Below are 16,250 nucleotides of genomic sequence, written 5' to 3'. Positions count from 1 at the left end.
AATGAGGCTGAGTGCCTATTGTGATAGTTGTTCAATGGAAAATCACATAACTGTTGAGGTTGGAAGGGACCCCTTGAGATCATTTAGTCCAACCCTGCTGGTCAGAGAGTGCCAGCTGCAGCGGGTTACCCAGGACCAGGTCCAGTCAGGTTCTGCACATCCACATAAGGTGGAGAATTCACAAGCTCTCTAGGCAATTTATTTTAAAAGATATTTTTTTTTCTGTGTGTTCAGATGACGTTTCTTCTTAATTTGTGTCCCCTGACTAATCACTCTTCTGAATGTGAAAAGATCACCTCAAAATTCAGGCATGTTAATCAGAAATATATGTAGTGTATCATTGCTTCTTGGAGAGAAGTTTGGTATTTTCCCAAACAGTTAACAAAATTTACAGATTGGTAACTGGTTGGGTGACAAACTTCACACAGAAGTAACTGTGTTTCTTTGCACCTGTAGGTTTCCATCACTAACCAGTATTCTCGTGCCCTATGGGTTCTGGCTGGGGCTGTGTGGAGTGTCTTGGTTCTTGTTCTGTTGAAATACCTAGGTAATTAAAAGTCAGTGCTCATAGCTGTTGACTTTTACAAAGTGAATAAGCAAAAAAAAAAAAAAAAACCAAACCAGGAGACTCAATGTTGACACTTGTCAGTAACTGGTTTATTAGTTCATTATTATGAAAATTGATGCAAATATCTATCTTTGTGTGGTAAGTCAGATTTTTTGTGTGTTTGTGCACAAGGTATATATGCCACAAGTGCAGCAATGAGTTTCTGTATTATGAAAAAAAATACATGCAGCAAACATGTTTAGGTAATGGAAGTATTCTTAAGCTTGGCTTCCTGCCTGTGTTGTCTGGCTGCTGTGTATGTAGCTACCCTGACAGCCTTCCAATCCTGGAACTGTTATTGAGCAGGTGCTTACCTCTGAGCCTGTGTGTTGGGGGAGTTGTGTTTCAGACGTAACTTCTTGATTGTAACTGGCCAGTGGCATTTGCTGGTCTTGTCTGTCCTGCAGATTTGCTTGCTCATAAGAGCCATGGAGAAGTATCATCACCCAGTCCAGCTCTGCCTCTGCTGTGGATTTGCCTTATGCCAACAAAGCTATGCTCTGCAAGTGCAGCTGGCTTCACTTTGGGGAAATACGGCGCAAATATCCAGCCCTTCACAGCTGGGTTTGTGCACGGGAGAGTGCTTTGTTGATGCAGTACAGTGTTCAGCTTGTATGTGTTCACTGAAGCATTGCCCCGTCTGTCTGCTCTCAGGTGTCTGACCTCTGCTCTGTCTCAACTGATGGCTCACGGAGACGGGAGCAGGAGGGATATGGTCAGGGCTTTGGCTGGTTCTGCAGCCTGAATAAACCTTGCTGTTCATAAAGTCTTGCTGAATAAGCGGAGTGTGGCACTGTAGGAGCGTTAATAAGGGAAGGGCTGGCCAGTTCACGGTAATATACTGTTGAGTTGGAAAAACAACTAAATAAAGAAAGGAGCAGTTTGGGCATAAGAAGTAGTAACAGTCATCTGTGGGAATCTCTGTTTCCAATCCAGGAGTTCTTTACCGGAAATCTGTCATTTCTACATCTAATTGATCTGTATTGCCCCTTGGAAACATTGGGATCTGCAGCAGTTAACATATATAGTCAGTGTTGCTGTGTCTTCTTGGTCTATTAAGTAGATCCAGAGCCATTGTATCATGTTAGATCACTTGCCCTGACTTCAGTCTAGGACAGGCTTTCCAAAACACAGGTAATGTGTTTGGAGTTGCAGTGCCTTAGTTCATTGCTTGTAAGGGGTATCGAGTTTGCTGTGTGTGGACTGATCAACTGCCTTGTGGCTGTTCAGTTGCTTTCTGGTCTGTTTGGAGATTGCTCAGCTCCTCCAAGAGGTGGCACATGAGGGGAGGTGTTTCTGCTAGAAACTGTTCCTCTGGCTTGTGTGAGGTTTGCTCAACCTGAAAGGGACTTTGGGTCAAGAGGGAAGATTTAGGCTGGATCAGGCTGCAAAATAGATTAATTTTCCTTGTGGACTTGGTGTGGATCTCCAGTGGTAGCTTAGTTGTCCTTCATATAGCAGCTTGTTCTGCTGTCAGTTAATAGCTGAAATTGTGTTACTCCAGAATGTGAACTTCTTTAGGTCTGTCACACAGGCCAGTGTTTTGTCAGTGACAGTAGGAATGTTTCACTCACTGGGAGGTACCAAAATCCTGGGGAAGGCTGTCCTTTCTGAAGGCACAGTTCTTTGTGCTCTCAGGCAGTTGTGACCGTGCCTTGGGAGGAAATAGGGTCTTGGCGTTGAATGCCGGTGGCAGTTGCAGCCAGATGGACCAAGATTAAGGGCTTGTGTGTTACAATACCGGTTGTGTTTTATTGCTGCTGTTGTGGGAGGAGAAGGAACATATTTTATTATAGAAATGTTTGGCAGATTTTTTCCTTTAAGTTCTACAAAATTAGTGAAGTTACTGGTGCAGTGCATTCCAGTACTTGAAATCAATGTGACACTGTTTGATTTCAGGATCCTTTCCCCAATTTTGTTTTTGTTAGTAGTTTAAAAATGAAAATTTATATTTGTGTTTTTGTTCATTGTGGAAGAAGGGGAAGAAAACAAAGCAGGAGACAAGCTGACTTATATTCCCAGTGGGCAAACCCTAATGATAGGCTTGAAAAAGTCTAACATGTGATATGCTTAGTTCCTGTTTTAAGAGCATCCACTGTTTGTGTGGCTGGAAATTCTTCTTGTGTGTTAGAACGGAAAAGAAGAATGTAACTATAAGTTGCCATAAGTGTGTGTGTCCCACAGGATTTGTGTGTGTGTGACAGGACTTTTTCATTGCCTTAGCCTTCTGTGTGAGTGTGTGTGGCTGCTTACCACTGCAGGTACCTGCATTTTTGAGGAAACTGAAGAGCTCCCAGCATTCTCCATTAGCTTGCTGAGGGTGGTTCCTTCTCCTGCAGGAACTGGAGTGATCTAGTGCTGCATGTTTAAAGGCAGGTGCCGTTCCTGAAAGTGGCACAGGGAAAGCCGGTTTCTTCCAGCTAGCCATCTCGGCTAGCACTTTGCCGAGGATACTTAAAAATTTACTATCCTACCCTGTACATTCTGTTAAAAGTTTATCCTTTTACTTAGCTGAAGCTTCTGGCATTGGAAGGGAGATGGTGTACCTGCTGCTAGTATGTGCTGCTGCTTGCCTTTTTATCTCTATGGTTACTCAGACTTGCAAGATACTCCCCAAAGGCTTGCCTTCCTGGGAAAGTAGGGCCAGATTTATTTTTCAAGCAGGGTAGTTAGACCCACTAAATCCTGTGTAGGTATGTCCACTGCAAATCTAAATGGCCTTAATTTGATTAAGGTAATTGCCAAAGTGCTTGGGAATGTTTTTATGTGGAAATAGTTAATGTGGTTTAGCATATCTGTTTTAAATTTGTATTGTTTGTTAGGGATTTCTTTTCTGCTGAGCATAGCTGTGTAGATAACACTCTCATGTTGCATACCTGCAGTAGCATATGTGAGAAAGTTCATGTAAAATGTCACTACACTCTAGAATTTGAGTGCTTGGAGTGGGCAGATAGCACTGGTATTTGGTGCAAGCTCTTATCTTTACCCTGCTGCAATGGCTAAATCAGTGTTGTTAGCTCCTACTTGGTGGTTCTTCAACGCTTAGCTGCAAGTAATATTTCTTCCCTTAAACAGAGGGGTTTATTGTCTAATGATTTCATTATCTCTATGTAACCGAAGCTATTAAGAATACAATAGTGTGTTTTCCTCAACTCTTCCCTTTTACAGATGAACCCTATGAATGTGTGTGTGAAGGCATGTCCTGTGGGAATGGAGATCGATGCCAAGGGCAGCAATGTTTTGCTTCCCTGAGCATTAATGATGGTGCTAAGGTTTACCAGAAAGGCTGCTTCCAAGTCTATGAACAAGGGAAAATGACGTGCAAAACACCACCATCTCCTGACCAAGCTGTGGAGTGCTGCCAAGGATACCTGTGCAACATGAATATCACTGCACAGTTGCCTTCTTCTAAAGGTGAGAGGCTTATTAATAGTGAATTTTGAGAAAGAAAAGAAGTTTTGCTTTTGTGTGATGTGAGCGAGATAGTTTCAGCACTAGCCAAAGGCAGGCTTTAATCAATACAGTAAGGCCCTTTCAACTTTGTTCCCCAGCCTGGGGTCCACTGGCACATGTCTGATGTCCACATGTTGCATGATCTGTATGGCTGGATGAATGACAGCGGTTAGAGTGTGCAGTCAGGGTTGAGTTACTGCCTGTGAGTGTTCTGAAGCATCTGGGTTGTTCTGACTGCTCTGCAGTCAGGAAGTCATGGTAGTAGTCTCTGTAAGTGCACACTTGTAGCCCTGGCTGCTTCATGGCCTCTCTTTCAGACTAGATGGCTACCAAGTTAAATGTTGGTGTCAGTGCTACTGCTTTTAAAGACTTTCTCTGGAAATATGTATTTTTTTTTTTCCTCACTTACCCTCACCTACTGCCCTTTTCCCCTTCTCTCTCTTTCCAAGGGCAAACTTTTCAAGGTGAAGCTGCAGGTTACAGCATGGAAACACTAATCATCGTTATACTGGCTCCTGTGATAGTGTTGATAGTTTTTTCGGCAGTAGCTGTGCTGGTCTTCCGGAGAATACAGAAAAACCATATGGAGAGGCTCAATTCTAGGGATGCAGAATATGGCACAATTGAGGGACTCATTGCATCAAATGTTGGAGACAGCACATTAGCAGTAAGTAACCTGTGTGCATGTGAAAATTCATGTGAGCTTTCTTCACTTCTCAACTCCCCTCTAGTACCCTCCAGATACAGCCCTGTCAATAACAGGACCTTTTGCTGCCAGGGATGTCACTTAGGACCAGGACTTCTGTGGTGACATTCCTGTGCTCGTGAAGGCATAGTTTAAATGAAATTTATTCAAAGATAGCTTTTGCAAATAGAGCTCCTTTGACTTGCAGAATTGCTATAAACTGTAGTCAAACTGTTTGTAGAAACAATGTCTAAATGGCTAAAGAAAAATGGTCCAAACCCCAAATATTTTTATATTACTAAATAAATCATCTGGGTATTTTCTTTCTGTGTTTTGGACTGTGTTTTTCTCCATAGGAGGAAGAAACTGAAACAGATATTTCTTTAAGTGTAGAATTGCCTTCAGTATCTTCCTTAGAAGAAAGTGTTGGTTACCATCAACTAGGGAAGCAATTTTGACTATGTCCAAAAAGTATTCCAGAAAATGGTTGCACCTCATTGCCTGAAAGTTGACAACTACTTTGCAGGCCCAGCTATGGGAATTTATTAAAAGAAAGACCCATGGGACTGCTCAAGAAAATGAAGTATTTTAGGCAGCTTGGAAACTTTCTTGCATCTTTGTGTTTTGAGGCAGTGATGCTTCTGTAAAATACTGCTGTGAATAAGTGCTGCAGGGGTCACATGGAAAAGCCTTTCATTCACAAGACAGTATGTCCTGACAAGTAAGTTTTCAGGGTTTGAGATGGCTGGTAAGGGATACTGCTGAGGCAGGGAAGATTCCTTTTTTAAGGAGGAATAAGTTAAAACTGAGTAATCAGACTTATGGTGATCTGGATTCCCCAGTACGCATTTTTGAAACAGCCTGTGTAGGGAACAAGTAAACCAGTTCTTCAGTCAGGAAGAAGAGCTTGGTTATCTTAAGGAGGTATGGGGTATGATGAAGATGCACTGTGTGGCAAGGGATAGGAGAGGATGGATAGGAATCAGCTTGTTTGCCTTCTTCAGTATGGTAACGGGAAGGCATCAAAATTAGTGTGCAAGAGCAGGGATAAATATAGGGAAGGTGGTGCTTAACACAGAGGTAATTCAGCCAGTGGAATTCTTGCCTGATGATTTTTCAAGGTACTATAGGTTTGTATACATTCAAAGAGCAACAGGATGAAAAGACTATGCTAAACACATTAAAGAAAAGTCCAGCTAAGGAAGTTCCTGAGCTCAGTGTGCTTGGAGACTGGGAGAGCGTTAGATGAAAGTATCCTGTGTGTGAAAGTATTCCTATATTTGCTTCTAATTCACTCCACCTTTAGTATCCCAATAGTGTAATACCCTAATGCCCTTATATAGTTCCATTTATCTAATATTCCTATGTCTAGTACTCCAGTTTGCTCCACTGGTAATATGCTAATGAAAGGCATGGGATTTGGGTGTAGTCAGAGACAAGATACTGATCTAGAGGGACTTCAGGGTGGCAATTCTGGTAAGAGTTTTGGCTTCTAAATGGTTGCTTCCTTAGTAAGATAGAGCAAGGGAAATTGCCTTCCTCTGAGCTTAATGTGTCCAGCCGCTTCATGGGACTGCAGGATCAGCTGTGGTACAAACTGCAGCAGCTGTCTATTGCTGCCCTGCTAGATTGCTTCAGCTTGGGCCTCTATAAACTATACTTGTTAATCTTTTTTTGAATGCCTTTGGGTTTCTTCAATTAACCCAGAAGGCCTGGTTCTGTGTTACTGTTCAAAACCAGCCAGTTTTGATGTGTTCACCATGAATTAGGCATGTGTGCAATTGTTTATCTGTCTTTAAGCACTGGCTTCCAGCTCTTATCTCTTATCAGTGCAAGACCATTTCCATTCCATTTGTGAACATTTTGCACATCCAGTCATTTAATGTTACTTGGAAACAGTGATAAAACCTGAGAAGAATAAATCAAAATTTCTTCTAAAAAGAAAGTGGAGAAGTTGCTAACTGTAAAGGCTTGGTCTGCTGGTTTGTGTAAGACGCTCTTAGTTTTATGATCAGTATGCCTCTGGTGTAGCTCTTGAGTGCTGATGATGTGAGAGAAAAAAAAAAGATAGTTTCTTGTTTCTAAAAGTTAATCTAAACAGTAAGTAGTCTTTAAATTCCCGATTTTTCTTTTCCATTGTGTGGTTTAAATTGCTGGGTTTGTTACACGTTAGATAGGTTTACATTTAGGATTAGTCTCCATGGTGTAGCAAATGCTTAAATCACCAGGCTTCCTAATGGGGACTGGAAAGGGCTGTGGCCTCTTTAAATCTTGTTTTTACAGTCATTGCAGATAAGTTTATGGTGGAGTGGTTTGTTGTTTTTTTTTTTTTTTTGCCTCTCATACAAGCAGGAAGGAAAATTAGCTTTCAGTTTGTATTAAAAAGCAAAATAGCAGTCTCCTGGCCTTCTTAGATTATCGTTTTCTTGAGCACTCATTAAAAAATTGTTAGAAGAAAGATTTCATCTGGTTAAAGCCCAGTTGTACAGTTTGCTGGAAATACTAGGAAGTTGATTATGCTTATGCATTTTTTTATCCCATTTTCCTTTGTAAAACAGAAAAACCCTCCAGTAAGATGGTAGTTAATGCTTTGAAAGTAGTGTGTAAGTCCCAGCTATGAAAGCAGCTGGGTATTAGTACTTTAAAAGGCTAAGAGGATCTTAACATTCAATTAGAATCTCAGTTTGGGGTTTTTATTTTTTGTTTGTTTGTTTTGTTGTTGTTTTTTTTTTTTTAATAAGCTTACAGTTTGAAATCTGGTTTCCTTGCACTAAACATACCATAAACAGATAAAAACTTTCAAGGAAGACTTGTTACCGCAAATCTTGTGGAGTATAAATGACATTTAATGTAGGTGATACAGGTGTATCTCCTATCGCCTTGTCCATTTCCAAACCATTTTCCGTTATAAATAACTGTACCAAACTTGAATAGCTTAGGCCAAAACTTCCCATGACTTACCTACCACAGAATGGCTTTTTTGTTTTCTTTTCCTGAGGGACTGTGCATCTAGCACAATTCAGCCACCAGAGGGGAGGAGGCTTATGACAAATTATTTGGGTGTTGTCTTTTAAAGAAGTTCTGATTTGTAGCAGAGACTTGAGATTTATCAGAGAACCCCCTGGGTGCCAGACATGCTTGTGGCCGTTTCTCTCGGGGATCTCAGTCTTCAGGCACTTCAGAGGCTTGTGGTTTAAAATGTCTGTTGATAGGCACGTGAGTCTGTTCCCCCATGGATGCTGCATGGAGCTCTCCATGGAGTCAGGGCACAATTCCTCCCCATGCCAAGGCTGAAGGAGAACTTGTAGTTGGGGAGTAACAGTTTTCTATCATCTCAATTTTCTGTGAAATGCATGTGAAATGACTGTAATCAAAGCATGCATCTCTCTTCCCCTCTCTGGGGGTGTAGCTTCTGTAGCTACCGCTTTTTGCCATACTGCAGAGGACCCTGCGTCTGCAAATCTTAACCTGGCAGATTGCCTCCGTAACAGTGAAGTTAGGGAAGGAAACTTATAATAAACTGAGCATTGTCTTTTAAAGAAGTCTTGTGTGCAGGCCACACAATCTGGATTAAAAAGGTGCTGAAAAAGCAAGTTGTATTGCAGGAATATGTTGGCTTTGTTTTACTGTTTGAGTTAAAAACTTGCAGCAGTGGCTGTTTCAAGAGTCTGTTTATAGTAATTAAAGTTCAGTTCTGAATGTCTCTTTCTAATACATGTTTATTCATAAGGATTTGTAAAATAGATCTTGAGAGTGTTCTACACCACAGTTTGGTGGGGCTGGAACATGACCTTAGCTCTAATTAGTGAAAACACATTTATGTTGCTGTGTCCTCCTAGTCTTCTTTTGTAGGAGGAAACTGCAGGTGGCTGGAAGAATGGAAAAAAAGTCTGAGGGAATGTTCAAATGCAGCTGTGGTTTTTCTTCCTGCTAACTGTATAGGGATGAAGGTTTTGGACATACAAGTCAGAGAAAACAAGTTTGTTTATTTTTGAGGTGGCTCAGATTTTTCCTGTAGTTTTCTGTCTTGCAATAAAATGTTGTTACTAAGCTATTTGAAATAGGTGACGTACAGGCCTGGGAGAGCATAAGCAAAGTGCGAGAGCAAAATGCTGGAACAGGGAGGAATTTCACCACAGAGGATAGCTGATTGGTTGTGAGTGAGCTTCCAGGTTCACAGACAGTAATTTTATTGTAATTTATTTAACAGAATTATTTAGCAAATGAAATGATACTGCAATGCCAAATATAAGATAGAGACAGAATATGAAATCTGAGAATGCTTGATTTGTTTTCTGGTCCTTGATTTGTTGTGCTGTTTATAAAACTTCCAAGAGGAAGTGATGATGCTGAAGTTACCATTCCCTTACCAGCCTCATCTAGGCATGGGATGTTCTCTGAAGTGGTAAGATCTTGTGAAGAGCATTTTCTGTCCATCTGTATGATGATGAAAACAGCATGTCTTGACTCTTGATTGACCAAAGGGCATGCCAGAGCCATTGAGATACCAATGGGCTTCAACTTAACCTGTCCTGTGGTGTACTTTTGTGTATTTAAATGGGGTGTGTGTGTGGGGGAGCTACAGTTTCTCATAGGTTGTAATCTTCTGCTTTTCCTTTTGAACAGGATTTGTTGGATCATTCCTGCACATCTGGAAGTGGTTCTGGACTTCCTTTCTTGGTGCAAAGAACGGTGGCTCGCCAGATCACACTCGTAGAGTGTGTAGGTGAGTACAGTTCTTGTTTGCATTTATTGCCCGGTCTTGGCAACAATGCAAAGAGAAGACTATCTCCTTCCTGATCAACTGTTTTTCCTCAGTTGCTTATATAATATACAGAACTTCAGGCATCAGCTGATGGAACATATTTGGTTTTAGAAAGTGAAGTGAAAAAATTCATCTCAGATCTATGCAAAAGAAAGGTTCAAATGTCATCTGTGCTTTACAATTGAAAAATTTAAGTTTTGTTTAGTAAAGCAATTTTAAGAAATACAAATTAGGCTTGTTTGGGTACTTTGTAAACTAAATGAAAAAGCAGGCTCAATTTGAAGTTTGAAACTGTCAAACTGTGAAACAGACATGTTCATTAACTAGTGTTCAGTTAGATTTAGAGTTAGAAAAGGATCACCTTGATTAGAGATCTGGATTTGAAGCATCAAGCTGATGTGGAATTTTAAAACAAAAAAACCCACATCGACACCACCAACCACCCCACCACCTAAACCCCCCCCTCCCCAAAAAAAAAACCAAACACCCAAAACCCAACCAAACAAAAATCCCACAACTGATTTTGTGCAATTGGAATGGAAACATACAGTTCCCTTGGTCTGTAGTGTTACTTTGGGGCACCTTGCAGGCAAGGATATACTGTTGCTGCTCTTTTGCCCCTTAAAGAGAAAATATTTCTGGTAATTCTGCCCTAAAACTCTTCTCAGTCTTTCATTTTTTTGCAGGACTTTTAGTGTTAATTTTAAGGATTCATTAGATTTTTCTTCAGCATATATATATTATTAATTAAATAATGTTAAATTTGAGTATAGTCATTTTAGGAAGCATTTGGGTCAAAGTTGTACTGGGGCGGTGACATTGAGATGAGGTGCTGTACTGGAACTTAAGAGGTGAGGAAAGTTTGATAATGATTCATCCTAGTAAGAAAACCAGCCTGTTTATAAATATATTTTATGCTGCTGCTTCAGTGATTTGAACTTGGAACGAGTTAACACCTTCCTGTAAGTTACTAGAAGTTTTAATTCATCAGGGTGTTAAATCCAGCCTGGCTAAACCAGATTAATGTGAGTCTGTAGGACTGGGCCTGCACTTAACCAGTTTCTTTGCTTTTGGCTTATAGTAAGTTTTGAGTAGGTAAAAATGTTCACGCTTGCGTTAAATCCAAATGTACATCCTCTGCAGTTTCTTTTCATCAAAAACTGTGGAACGTGGTATGCATGATGATTTCACCTGCAATAGAGACATCTTTTTGTGCATGTATATGCGTGTGAATCAGTGTGAGTCCCTGGAGTTGTGCCTGCTCCCAAGTTAACCCAGGCTAGCACTGTTCCCAGAGACCATGTGTTTGAGCCTGTATAGCAGACTAGATGAAAGCACTTACACAGGAAGTATCTTCTGGGTGGTAGCATTGAGACATCAGTGTTGGGCATCTTTCCCCACTTGATTGTACCTGCAGCTTATTCATACTACATGCCTCTGAAGAACACCGAATGGCAGAGTAGTGAAAGGGCAGAACTCTTATTGTTCTTATTGTTGTCCAGTCTAGCACAACTTGTTGCACAAAGCCTGAGGCTGGTGTGCTCTGGCTGTGATGAAAATGTCAATGACCAGAACTTTTCTGGTGTGCCTTGTCCAGGACATTACTTTGCTGTTGGGTACTTGATAATTTCATGCATTTCTTCTAAGCTGTTTGGGTAAAAAGCCTGGCATGCAAGCCAGTGTGTCCCGATCTCCACAAAACAGAGGTGGGTGGGGGTTTTTTGTGTGTGTCACTTGTGGTTTCTTGTTTGGGTTTTGTTTATGGGTGTTTTGGTTTTGTGTGTGGTTTTGTTTTGGGGGTTTGGTTTTTTTTATCCCTTTATCATTTTTGGGTTTTGGCTTTTTTTTTGTTTTGTGGAGGTTTTTTGGGTGGTGGTTGGGGTTTTTAGTTTGATTTGTTTGTTTGTATTTTGTCTTTTAAAATCTTTATTCACATCAGCCTTGTATGCTGCCTAAGTTTCTTAAGCTGCAGAGGCAGTTCCATTGCAGGTAGCTGAATGATTACACCTGTCCAGTACAAACCCTGTGGGTACTGTTCCAGCATGAAAGGAGCAGAGGTCCATACTCGGAGCTTGCAATTGAAACAAACAGGAAAAATTAAGGGACAGTGGAGCACAGCCTGACTGTAGAGTGGTATGCAGGGGTGATCCAGCTACATCAGTGTGATATTTGGGCCATAACTGTTATTTCCATTCTATTAGCTAACCCTGTCCTAACGTTTTGAAGATTGTTAGTTGACAACTTTTACTGTGATTTTCCCCACCAGGTAAGGGCCGTTATGGAGAAGTTTGGAGGGGTCAGTGGCAAGGAGAAAATGTTGCTGTGAAGATCTTCTCTTCTAGGGATGAAAAATCCTGGTTCAGGGAAACTGAATTGTACAACACTGTATTGCTGCGGCATGAAAATATTTTAGGTAAGTAGAACAACCATATTCATGTGTCATGGTGTAAAGGTGAGTTAACTGAGCAGTTTGCTTGCAAAGTGCTGCTCTTTTGCCAGGTATCATGTAAAGGATGGAGGTGCTGCAGACCTGTGTGCTAGGAATTCACCCTTGCAGCTGCTCTGCAGGACAGCCAAATGACAAAAGTGTTTTGCACAGTGTGTTAGGTGTAGAAGATGTAGTGATCTGTGAGTTCTTCTAACTTCACCTTACCTGGAAGAAATGAAGGGAGAAAAAGTGGAGAGGACTTTACAGTGAGATTTAAATGTTAGAATACTTTTCCTTGTGCCTGAATAAATTGCAGTATGAATCTGTTACTTTCCTCTGTTTAATTGTTCTGCTCAGGGTCCCTTGGTGTTCAGATTTCAACTGGAATTGACCCTTTATGATGTATCTCATTTCCCTGTAATACAGAAGTTCAATGATTTTGAATCTTCTGCATCCCTTGTACCTTGTGTGCTCTGTTCTAAAAGCTTAGCAAATGGCTTTTTTGTATTGTGAGCCGTGGCTGAAGTCTAAGCAGCCCTTCTGATTCCTAGCAGGCATGACCTTTCACTGGTGTGCCACCATTACAAATAAAAGCAGCAGCATGTTTTCTGAGTGCTGACATTACCTCACCCACAATCTATCTGTCTTCAATCAGTTTTACTTGGGCTACTTATTCTTGTTTCCTGTCAGAGAATATTCCTTGGCTCTATAGCTCACCCTGCCTAGACATTTGTCTAATGTTTCCTGAAGCAGTTCCTTTGTTACTACAGAAATAATTTGGTGGCCTCTTGAAATGTGAATTATTGAACTTTAATTCCAGAGAGAGAAAGTAACATGGCTGAAATTACATTACACGTTTCCCATGTTCCTCTGTCTGTGTTTAGTCTTTCTTGATAACTGTCAGATTTGTCAGCTGTTTTATAGAATTTTGTAGATGCAGTATTAAACAATATCACAGATTACAGAAGTGTCACATTGTTGAAGTAATCTGACATCAGGAGAGAAAGTAGTGGGCGTTCTTTCTGACAAATGTCGTATGTGGGCTTTTAATAAACATGATTTGTTCCTCTAACTTGGGAACAAAACTTTTGTTGCTTCCCAGTTAAAGCTGTGGAGGTCAATTCAGCCTCAGCCTGTTGAGGTTGAATTTACTGTGCAACGGAAAGGGAGGTACTCTTGAATTTTGGGTTCGGTTTTAAGACAACACTTTCTTGAAAGCCGCTTCTGAGGTTCATGAGTTACATAGAGAAATTTTTGTTTCTTTGTAGAAAATCGTGAATTACAGCTACTGTGCTTAAAGTGCTCTGCCTTATTTTACCATGGAAGTCAGTTGCACATCAGTTGAACTGTCTAGTATTTGAAGTGAATAACTGCTCTGCTTTGGTTTTTTTGCTATGCTGATCTTCTGGGGCTGTCCTTTGCCATTTGCCACTTTTTATATCCTGTGGCTCCCACGTGAGCTGGTGAAAGGCTAAGGTGATCGGACGTTCGGAGCCCACAGTGGTTTAGAGCAGTCCTATGAGTCTGATTTATTAGGCTGCAGCATTGTCTCTGCAGCCTTTTAAGCAATTGGAGATCGTTGGAGAGCAAGTTGTTGCTCTGGTGGGATATGCTTTCTTCAACCTGTATTTGATCAGAAGGGTGTGACGTGCCATGCGGGGACAGCAAGCTTGTGACATGTTGAGGTCAGTTGTTGAAAGTGCTGAGTAGGCTTACCTTGGCTGTGAATGTGAAGCTGGCACAGCATATGGTGTCTGTTTATTGGGATATGATGTGCATTTAACCTTTTTCTCAGCAGCCTGCACTTGTCCTTAAAAATGGAAATAATTTCTTACATTTCTTATGACTTGCCTGTTTGAGGTATTGCTCTTTCCTGTTGAGTGGACAGCAGCAGATGTGCTACAGCCTGGTGCTCTTTTTTGTTTAACTGGAAACTTCCCTACCCCCAAGTCCTTAAAAAGAACATTCTTGTGAACAGACTTGAGTTAGAGTTCCAGAATACATCGGCTCTTTTTTCATCATGGTAATACCTGCAGTCTGTTTTCAGTGCAGTTGTGGAAGAGTTTTAAATAAACAGTTTTAAATTGCAAGAGGGGCCTAGTAACCTTGATTCTTTTCTTGAAGGAGTCTTGAAGGAGCTCTGACATTTTATTTTGTTGTTTTTCCTTTTTTCTTCCTCTCTGTAGGTTTCATTGCATCCGATATGACTTCCAGAAACTCTAGTACCCAGTTGTGGCTAATTACCCACTACCATGAAATGGGGTCTCTGTATGACTACCTGCAGCTCACTACCCTGGACACTGTCAGCTGCCTGCGTATAGTACTGTCCATAGCTAGTGGTCTTGCACATTTGCACATAGAGATATTTGGAACCCAGGGGAAGCCTGCCATTTCTCACCGGGACTTGAAGAGCAAAAATATCCTCGTTAAGAAAAATGGACAGTGCTGCATAGCAGATTTAGGTGAGTTCATTTAGATGCTAATATACTCAGTGCATTCCTTCAGGAATCAGATACATTGGATAACTCCCAACTGCCAAAGTCTTAAAGTAAACCTTAATGTAACCTTTCCATGATGTGGGGTTACTCTGAAGGTTTATGACAGCCACTAGATGGCACTTACAGCTTGGAAATCCTGCTCCATAGCTGAGGAGCCCTAGCATAACTTCCGCGTTTGGGAGCAGAGCTGGTATTTTCTTGGGTTTTTGATCGTAAATTCCATTCACAGATCCCAGAGTGTAGCAATTACTAGGCTGCAGCTCATTTCTGAATTAATAAAGGTCCTTCCACCTGCAGTCTCAGAACAGTGCGCTCACTGTCCCAAGCTCTCTGGGTCCATACAGCTTGCTTGAGTCTTTCACCAGATAATTCAGCAAGCCCAAAATAGGGTTCTTCATGACCAAGTTTTAGGCTTTAAGGTGGTAGAATGCTGAGAACCAGTCTGCAGTTGCAGAGAGAAAGTGAAAAATAGTATTGGAGAGTCATTGACTAGGCAAAAAGTATATTGGGGGATGGAAGTTTTTTCCAGTAATTCTGCTGCACAGTTCTTATCACTTTTGCCTGATGGACATGAGAGAGACACAGGGAATGCATGAAAGCCACACACCTGGGCCAATCTAAATTTGCAGGGGAAATGGTAAAAAATGAAAATATAAAACTTCAGAGGTTGGCTTTTAAGTAAATATGTAGCTCACACTGAGGAGAGGCAGCATACACTGGTATTGATTAACATCACGCTATAAAGTGAAATCTGCATTATTTATCTAGAGGCTTCAGATAGTTGAGAGATTTTCTGGGAGCAGCAATAAATATTTCTTAGGTTTTTGTGGTGGTGCAATAGCTTTTTATAATTTGAAATCCTTAGGCATGTATCTGACATGTTTGTTCCTTATCTGTAAAGGAGAGTTACCAAAGATTTTGTTGCCTTCTGGCATATATTTATGCTGTCTTTTCTTTGCTGTATAGCTTTGTGGGGTTTTTTGTGTTGTTTTTTTGTTTGTTTGTTTGTTTTTTAACTTGCCTCCTCTGTTTCAACACATGCAAGATACAAGAAAAATGGCACTTAGAAACTGATTAAGTATAAGCAGAAGGAAAGATTCACTAACTGCCCAGACATGAGCTGGGCTTGGGTTCTGTGGGTCATACCAGGTTCTGGACTTGCAGTGTACCTGTTAAAAATAGATGTCAGTTCTCAAAGCAGAGAGGAAAAAAAATTGCTTTGATGTGATCTTATCTGGTTTGCTGGCAGCCTGGGTGTTTGTTGCCATTCAGTCCTAGTCCTAATGGCTGGCAGTAAGTGCGAGAGCTTTATGAATTGGCCGTTCATCATTCACCAGGCATCGTGGAAACCAGTATCTTGACCGGCAACCCGAGTATCTGGAGTCGCAGTTACAAAATTGGCTGTTTCAGATGTGTTCTAGCTAAGCAGAAACTGTGTGATAAAGTCCAAGGATGGATGTTAATCTTGCCTCAGTCTGTCAGCACTGTGGAGAAGTTCTGCTCTCCTAAAGCAATTTGCATGCATGGTGATAGGTCTTAGTTGGGCAACCTTATAGAACAGCAGAATAACGTTTGTACAAAAAGAAAAACCCTAGCCTTCCTCTTAACTCCTTCCATCCCCTTGCCCCTCCATGTAGAGCAGTGAATGCCTGGTATTGGTGAAGAAGGTATAAAGAATGATAACAAAATGTTGGTTTTATTATTTTAGCTAAATTTTGGGTTGTTTGTTGTTTTTTTTTTTTTTAGCAGATACTCCAGTATACTAAAGAGGATTTTTTTGTCTTGAAAACCAGTGTGTTTCATCGATTTGTATG

At 40.9% G+C, this 16,250-nt stretch overlaps 1 protein-coding gene across 2 annotated transcripts in view; it reads left to right on the top strand.

Moving 5' to 3' along the window:
- Positions 1 to 16,250, top strand: part of ACVR1 (activin A receptor type 1) — a 65,349-nt gene that overhangs the window by 37,146 nt on the left and 11,953 nt on the right. For both annotated transcript variants that reach the window (XM_062637849.1, XM_062637848.1), the window contains exons 3-7: positions 3,776 to 4,021; positions 4,510 to 4,727; positions 9,372 to 9,471; positions 11,777 to 11,923; positions 14,125 to 14,400. In XM_062637849.1, coding sequence (XP_062493833.1) covers positions 3,776 to 4,021; positions 4,510 to 4,727; positions 9,372 to 9,471; positions 11,777 to 11,923; positions 14,125 to 14,400 — 987 coding nt within the window. The remainder of the gene's footprint in view (positions 1 to 3,775; positions 4,022 to 4,509; positions 4,728 to 9,371; positions 9,472 to 11,776; positions 11,924 to 14,124; positions 14,401 to 16,250) is intronic.

Source organism: Pezoporus occidentalis, unplaced genomic scaffold (assembly GCF_034315485.1).
Source record: "Pezoporus occidentalis ecotype Australia unplaced genomic scaffold, CSIRO_AGI_Poc_V1 ctg54, whole genome shotgun sequence".
Classification (NCBI taxonomy): Eukaryota; Metazoa; Chordata; class Aves; order Psittaciformes; family Psittacidae; genus Pezoporus; species Pezoporus occidentalis.
Note: the sequence above shows the minus strand (reverse complement) of the source record. Positions and strands in the feature narration are given on the sequence as shown.